Consider the following 8,169-nt stretch of genomic DNA (forward strand, 5'->3'; position numbering starts at 1 on the left):
CCAAAAAAAAAAAAAAAAGTAAAGAAAACAAAACCAAAAAACCCCCAAACCAACCCCCAAATTATATAACAACAACAACAAAAACCCAAACATACAAAAAGAAAGTCACTACTATTTTTTTCTTTTTGAAGGAAATAGTTTAGAACTGATTACATTAGAGTACTTTTCACATAATATAGATAAGTATTGTTTTGTGGAATAGTTTGTTATTATATATTCTCTTTCTGAACTGTTTCTCAATAGAAAATTTATGTTAGCCTATTTATTTTCAAAATAGTTGAAAGTCATTGCCTATGGGACCAGCGGTCTGTAGAGGGGACTAAGTAAGATAGGTAATTTCTATTTCAGGATAGGAATTTGGGGGATTGGATTTAAAAGGGAAACAGAAGCTGGGTACCCTGGCGCATGCCTCTAATCCCAGCAACTCAGGAGGCTCAGGCAGGAGAATTGTGAGTTTAAAGCTAGCCTCAGCAAAAGTGAGGCACTAAGCAACTCAGTGAGACCCTGTCTCTAAATAAAATACAAAGTACAGCTGGGGATATGGCTCAATGGTTGAGTGCCCCTGAGTTCAACCCCCAGCACTCCTCTCCCCATAAATAAATAAATAAAATAAAATAAATTAAAAAAAATAAAAGGGATACAGAGTCCAAAGGGCAAAGTATCTGCTGGATGTATGATAAAATTTTCTCTTATTTTACAAGTTTGTTTAGGACTAAATTTACCTAAAACTATTAAATATATAACTTAGTCATTATCCTGTGTATTACCTAGGCAGGTCTTGCTCTAAAAAGAAGGAACCATTTCTGAAAAAACTTTTAGTTCTGTGAACAAGGAAGAGTAAGATATTACTCCAAGTATGAGGAGCTGCAGCTCAGTTGATGTGAATACTGGACAGGAGCAAATCTATGGGGTTTGCCATAGTAAGTCCCAATTTGTCTGCAGGTTAGAATTATGAGGGTATTTTTTTAAAAATTTCAATATCAGACCACATCCAAACACTTAAACCAATATTTGGGAATGGGACATAGGTATTAGTGTTTTCTGAAGCTCCCCAGGTAATTACAATGTGAAGAAGACAAGTTTGGAATCTAGTTCAGCCTGGAATCATTCCTAGTCAACAGTGTTTAAAGAACACAAAAATAATTTTATGTTTGTCCTTGAAATTTAGATATATCCTGGATTATCTGAAGTAAAACTATGTAGTTTTCCAAGAGCATTGGTCTTGTCTCTTCCAGTTTGATTCAGGCTAATTGTATTTATCTTGTTGTATTATGTGATGTTTGTGTTGTGAAAATTCTTTGTAGTACAATAGGAAGTGGAAATAAGAAATAAAAGTAACAAGAAAGCAAATTATTAAAAGGCAGTTCAGCCTCTAGTGCCCAGACTTTAGCCTTGAAATACCACTTCTTATTAAAAGGCTCTTTGGAGATGTGGCCAATTTCAGGTAGAGAAAATATACAGAGAGGCCCAGAACATCTTGATTTCCACAGATAAGAAAAGTAAGGAAGAATGTTACCAGTGATACATCAGCAGGACTTAAGTGCCTACTTGAAGAAGCTCCTGCCTTTTCCCACTGAAGATGAGAAAATTAGAGCATCAATAAAGAATAATTTTTACAGGGATTAAACTACATCAAATATACTTAAATTCATGTATTCAAAATTATACAGAGAGTCAATTGGACATTATGTACTTCCTGAAGGAAAAAACACCACTTAAAAAAACAAGTGGTTTTGTACTTCCCCCTAAAAAATTAAACATTAACATGATCAAACTTTAGAATCCTATGATCATGATGAAACTTCCAGCAAAATCCAGATTGGAAAATCTACGGGACAAATGACATCATCATCATCATTTTCATCATCGTCGAAAAATGAAAGGAGAAGCTATAGATAAAAGGAGATTTAAGACAGATTAGCCAACTATAACATGGGGACTTTATTGAATCTGATGCAAATTATTGAAACAGTTTATATTGTTTAAGTGACAACCGGAAACTTGAACTCTGATTATCTTACTTTATGATATTAAGAAATGCCTGTTAATATTTCAGGGGTCATAATAGCATTTTAGATGTTCTTTATAGAAAAAAACACCTAATGTATATTATGGAGATATATATTTGAAATCTTTACAGATGAGACTGGGTGCAGTGGCATAGCCTGTAATCCCAGCTACTTGGGAGTTGGAAGGTGGTTCATAAGTTTGAGGCCAGCCTTAGCCATTTAGCAAGACCCTGTTTCAAAATAAAAAAATGAAAAATTATGGAGATTTAGCTCAGTAGTAGTGTGTCTCTAGGTTCAGTCACCAGTACTCCTCCCCAAAAGATCTTTGTAATGAAATAATATGATACTGGGATTTACCTCAAAATAATAAAGGATAAGAGCAGGGGTAAGGATATAGATGGAAAAAGACTGGCCGTTAGTGAAGCTGGGTGATAGTTACATGTGGGGGATCATTACATTATTCTATTTTGGTTTATGTTTGAAAATTTCCATAATTAAATGTTGAAAAGAAGGAAAGAGGAAGAAAAGCAATCTAGGAGTTATTCTGATTTCTGTGTGATTTAGGTATAAAACATCAGTATTCCTATGTAGAGAAGAAAAATCCTCTGATTTTTCAGGAGCAAAAAAGTTCAGGAGAAGGAAAAGTTTACAAGTACAACTGCACAGTACAAGAACTGAGGTAAATATTTGGAAATTTTCCTTTCACCTTCAAATATTTGTCCAAGTTTTAAAATGTCACTATTTTAAGTGTTACTTCTCCTTCCTCTTCCTCTCTTTTTCCTGAGTCACATTCCTACCCCTTTTTAAAAAATTTATATTTTGTGTCAGGGCCTTGCTAAGTTTCTAAGGCTGGCTTTGAACTTGTGATCCTCCTGCCCCAGCCTCTCTCTTTTTCTTCTTCTTTCTTTCTTTCTTTTTTTTTTTTAAACTTTGGAGTCTCATGTTGCCCTGGCTGGAGTTGATCCTGCCTCAGCTTCCTGACTTTAGGAGTACACCGTCATGCTTGGTTTTCCTTCTTTTTTTAAAAAAATAAAATAAAGAATCCTTTCAGAAGATGATGAAAATTTGTCCTTTTTTCTCCATTAAACCGATTTTAGTTTTTAAACCTGTGTCCTCTGCTGACATTTCTGCTATTTTAAAAATGAGCCTAGTGTTTCTTGGTTTGTGGCAGCATAACCTCAGTCTCTGCCTTCATCTTCACATGGGTCTTTATGTCCTTCTCTCCTGTATCTCAAATTTCCCTCTTCCTTATTTTTGTGAACATATCCATTATTGGATATCTCATTTCAAGACCCTTAACTTATATCTACAAAGAATTTTTCTCCAAATAAGGTTATATTCACAGGTTCCAGAGATTAGAACATTGACATATCTTTTTGTGGAGGCATCATTCAACTTCCTACATTTGCTTATTTTTTAAAGTTTATTTCTATTCCAATTTCATTCAGAGCTTTTTAAATAAAATCATTCTTTTTAGATATGCATGACAGTAGAGTGTATTTTGACATATTACACATACCTGGAGTGTAAATTCTAACTAGGATCCCATTCTTCTGGTTTTACATGATATGGAGATTCACTGTGACGTACAAAGAAAAGATATGTCTGATTCATTCTATTGTCTTTCCTATTCTTATCCCTGCTCCCTTCCCTTCATTCCCCTTTGTCCAATCCAGTAAATTTCTATTCTTCCCCCTCCTCTCCTTGTTTGTGTGTTAGCATCTGTATATCAGAGAGAACATTCAACCTTTGTCTTTTGGGGATTGGCTTATTTCACTTAGCACGATAGTCTCCAGCTCCATCCATTTACTGGCAAAAGTCATAAAATTCTTCTTTATGACTGAGTAATATTTCATTGTGTATATATACCACATTTTCTTTATCCATTCATTTGTTGAGGGGCACCAAGGTTGGTTCCATAGCTTATCTATTGTGAATTGAACTGCTATAAATTTTGATGTGACTGTGTAACTGTAGTATGCTGATTTTAAGTCCTTTTGGATTTAAACCAAGGAGTGGGATAATTGGGTCAAATGGTGATTCTATTCTAAGTTTTTTGAGGAATTTTGACTGCTTTCCAGAGTAGTTGCACCACCTTTCAGTCCATCAGCAATATATGAGAGTACCTTTTTCCCGACATCCTCACTAACATTTTATTTTCATTTGTATTCTTGATAATTGCTCTTCTGACTGGAGTGAAATGGATTCTCAATGTAGTTTTAATTTGCATTTCTCTAATTGCTAGAGATGATGAATCTTTTTTTGTATATTTGTTTACCATTCTTATGTCTTCTATGAAATGCTTTGGCAGTAACTTGAAGAACTTTAAATTAACCCTGTGACCTTGCTATGCATCCATTGCTCATTAATAACTACATCCTAATAATACCCATTCTCCTCATGATTCCTCAAGTTCACATTACTGTTCCACTAGGGCAAGGCACTGCTTGTGTCCCCTGTTTCCCAGATGAGTTCAATCATTCTCTTTTTAGTGTGAACAAGAGAGGCATATTTCAGTTAATATGTTTGGCCAGAAGTAGCCGTAGAAAGTGTGCAGCCATACAGCGAGTGGCTGCCCTGCAAGCATCTCAGTTGTTTTTCACAATTCATAATCCATCTTCTTTCAGCCCTGGTAGCAATTTCTCTAGAAGACATTTTCAGAGATTCCTTGGAGATCTTCTCTGTCTTGGGTTCCCACGTCCGGCAAATGAATGATGATGGCAAGAATTGTTTCTGGGACATAGTTGTCAATCTTGATCAATTAGACTATGATAAATGAGAGTTTCCACTGCTAAGAAGTAGAAAAATGACATTTTTTCTAAAGAAAGCTGCTACATCAAGGGGGTATCATTTCCTGGTGCCCAGTGTTCTCCCTGTGCTTCTTTCAGCACCTGGGTAGCACAGAAGCATAGGGCTCCTAAGCATAGGAGGAACCTGGAAACGGATCTGAAGAATGGCAGACTCCTCATACTAACTCCTACATTTCCTTTTTATTTTTCTATTTTGATATTTGTTGTGCTTCCTAAATCTGAAGTTGAATGCCTTTCCTCAGTTTTGTAAAATTTGAGTTCATTTCTGTTAAGAGAATTTCTTCTCCCTTAATCTTTTACTATCCTTCTGATTCTTGTTAGAAGATGTATATTAGACCTTATGATTCTGTTCTTCATGTTCTTTCACATTTGTATTAACTCTATGTTACTATAATAAAATACCTGAGAAATTAACTTATAAATGGAAAAAGCTTTATTTTGTCCTATGTTTCTGGAATTTTCAGTCCAAGATCAATGGCTCAATTCTTTGGGCCTCTGATGGGGCAGGAATATATATATATGTAATGGCAGGAATATGTTGCAGAGCAAACCACAACCCTCATGAGCTAAGAAGCAGAAAAGTGAGACAGAGACTAGGATTCCATAGTCCCTTTGAAGTCATGCTTCCAGTGATATAAAGGCCTGTCATGGAGTTCCACCTCTCAAAGCTTCTACTACCTCCAGACTTAGCCCAGGGACCAAGTCTTTACATAGCAACCCATTAAACTATAGCAAGATTACTTCACATTGTTTTTATCTATTTCTCTTTTTCTTTCTTGTATTTTGTAATTTTTCCTTATGTACTTTGTGGTACACTTGTTCTTCATCCACCTGAATTTAATTTGCAGTTTAGCCTTCCCATTGAGATTTTTTAAAAATATTTTTTTAGTTGTTGATAGACCTTTATTTTATTTATTTATATGTGATGCTGAGAGTCAAACCCAGTGCCTCACACATGCCAGGCAAGTGCACTACTGCTGAGCCCCAGAACCAGCCCCCCATTGAGATTTTTATGTTTTTTTTTTTAGTTGTAGGTGGACACAATACCTTTATTTTTTACGTGGTGCTGAGGATTGAACCCAGAGCCTCACACATGCTAGACAAATGCTCTACCACTGAGCCACAACCCCAGCTTTCCCATTGAGATTTTAATTTCAGTGATTATATTTTTTAATTCTAAAAGTTTTATTTGTTGATTTTAAAAATCTGTCTTAAATCATATTCTTTGCTCATTTTCCTTAGTTACTTCACTAAGGGTATCTGATAAAGATTGGTATCTGATAAATATATGAAATCTTTGAGAATCTAAATCTGTCATTTTGTATGATTCTCATTTATATTAACTGTGTCCTTGAACATTTTATATTTTGTTCATTATTTCACATATACTTGATCTACATTTATGGGAGTCTCATGATAAATCTCTGTACCTCCAAGAGAATTTTTTTGAGAATTTACATTTGCTTCTGCCTTGCACTTCTTAACTGTTATATGTCTGGGATCACTTTAAATGAATTTTTAAAATTTCTATTTTCCTGGCCCGCATATTTAGTGTAAATTTGAATTCAAAATTTGTGTGTGCCTGGAGACATGGCTATAACTGATGAGGAGAAATGGTCTTTCTTCTTCTTTTTCTGTTTTCCAGCCCAGAGTTGAGACAGAAAGAAACCATACTTGGCATACTCCTCCAGTGAAGGTAAGTTTTTTCCTAGCCTATTCTTGCTGAGAACATTGGTTTGAAGATTTTGGGATCTCAGTACCAATTTCTATCAATCTTTTGTGGCTTGAGTTTGTTTTCTATATTCTGAGTAGTCTTTGAAACTCAAAGTTATAGGTTCCATGTAAAATTGAAGACATCTATAATAGAGTCCTCCTTTTCTAAAGTGGTATTTATTTATCTAGCTGTTTGTCTAGATCTATTATCTATTTATCTAGCTGTTTGTCTCTTAAATCATGTTTGTATATGCAGGGGTAAGTGGTAATTTACTCAATCTTGACAATAATTACCTGTGTCATTTGAATAACTGTGTTGATTCTTCACATTATTTTGTACCTGTAGTTAAAATCTGTTTATGTAGCCTAGTCTGGTGGCTGAGTCATGTTGTTCTCACTATACCATAGGTTTTCCCTGTGCTGTAAAATTCATGACTGCAAATTGACAGAATATGAATTAGAAGGCAATTAGTGGTATACTTAAGAAAAACATGGCTTTGCAGAAAGAACATCGTATAGTTTATTTAAAAACTTAGCATATATGAAATGCAATTTAATTACAGAAAGCAATTTTACATCAGAAGCATAGCTAGGTGAGAAGCTCAAGTTATGATTATCTTTTAAGAGGTTCATTTTCTAAGAGTGATGGATTACTAGGGTTATCTCAGGCACCAACGTACTTGCTTTTGGACCTAGATTGCCTCTCCCTCTCTGAAGCTGTCAAAGGAGGAGATGACCAGGAAAGAAAGCACTTTATGCCAGTTGCCGAATCAGTACCATGTTCCCAAGACTTCATTACCTCTTTATACATCTTCCTCACTTATTCGGTATTAAATTATTGTATTCTATTCCTTAACTATTGCTTCAAGATTGGGTTTTTTATTTTCCAGAGTTATCTGTCTCTTTTGCATACGTAATGTCAAATATTTTTTGCAAATTAAGAGACTGTGCTCTTAGGATCAAGTAGAGATAAGAGCACTGTACTTGGGATTGGAAGACTTAAATTGAGTACTAATTGACATCATATTTTAGTTTAGGCTCTTGTAAAATTCACTTTACATTTCTGGGCCTCATTTTCCACTTTTGCACAAGAATCTTGTATTATATACACTCTTAATATTTCTTCTAATACTGATGATATATAATTTATTTATTTATAATAGTATCAAAGGAATCATCTTTTCCAGACATTTTTACTGACAGGTGATGAAATCTTTGATTCTTTGGCTGTTTAAACATTAAAAAAAAAATTTTTTTAGTTGTTGATGAACCTTTTTTTAAAATTTATTCATTTATATGTGGTGCTAAGAATTGAACCCAGTGCTTCATGCATTCTAGGCAAGTGGTCTACCACTGAGCTACAACCTAGGCCCTAAAGATGTTTTTATTTGCCTTATTATAAAACTTTCTTTAAAAAATTGCTGTGACTTATAATAGGAAAAATTGGACCACAATGAAAGAATGATGTCTATTTTCTGACTAGGCTCAGTAAATTCTATTCCTTACAGATACAGTGTGTAAAAGAAACAAGGTGGGAATTCTAGGGGAAGAATATGAAACTCTATCACTGGAAAATTCTTTGGGAAAGGTTCTTATGATGAAAAAGAGAGAGAGGGAGGGAGGGAGGGAGGGAAAGA

General features: G+C 34.6%; 1 protein-coding gene across 1 annotated transcript in view; it reads left to right on the plus strand.

The window, feature by feature from the left end:
• Positions 1–8,169, plus strand: part of Efcab13 (EF-hand calcium binding domain 13) — a 38,313-nt gene that overhangs the window by 6,048 nt on the left and 24,096 nt on the right. The window contains exons 4-6 of the mRNA XM_015507178.2: positions 2,574–2,688; positions 6,465–6,515; positions 7,229–7,359. Of these exons, the coding sequence (XP_015362664.2) occupies positions 2,574–2,688; positions 6,465–6,515; positions 7,229–7,359 (297 nt within the window). The remainder of the gene's footprint in view (positions 1–2,573; positions 2,689–6,464; positions 6,516–7,228; positions 7,360–8,169) is intronic.

This window comes from Marmota marmota, unplaced genomic scaffold (genome assembly GCF_001458135.2).
Source record: "Marmota marmota marmota unplaced genomic scaffold, marMar, whole genome shotgun sequence".
NCBI lineage: Eukaryota > Metazoa > Chordata > Mammalia > Rodentia > Sciuridae > Marmota > Marmota marmota.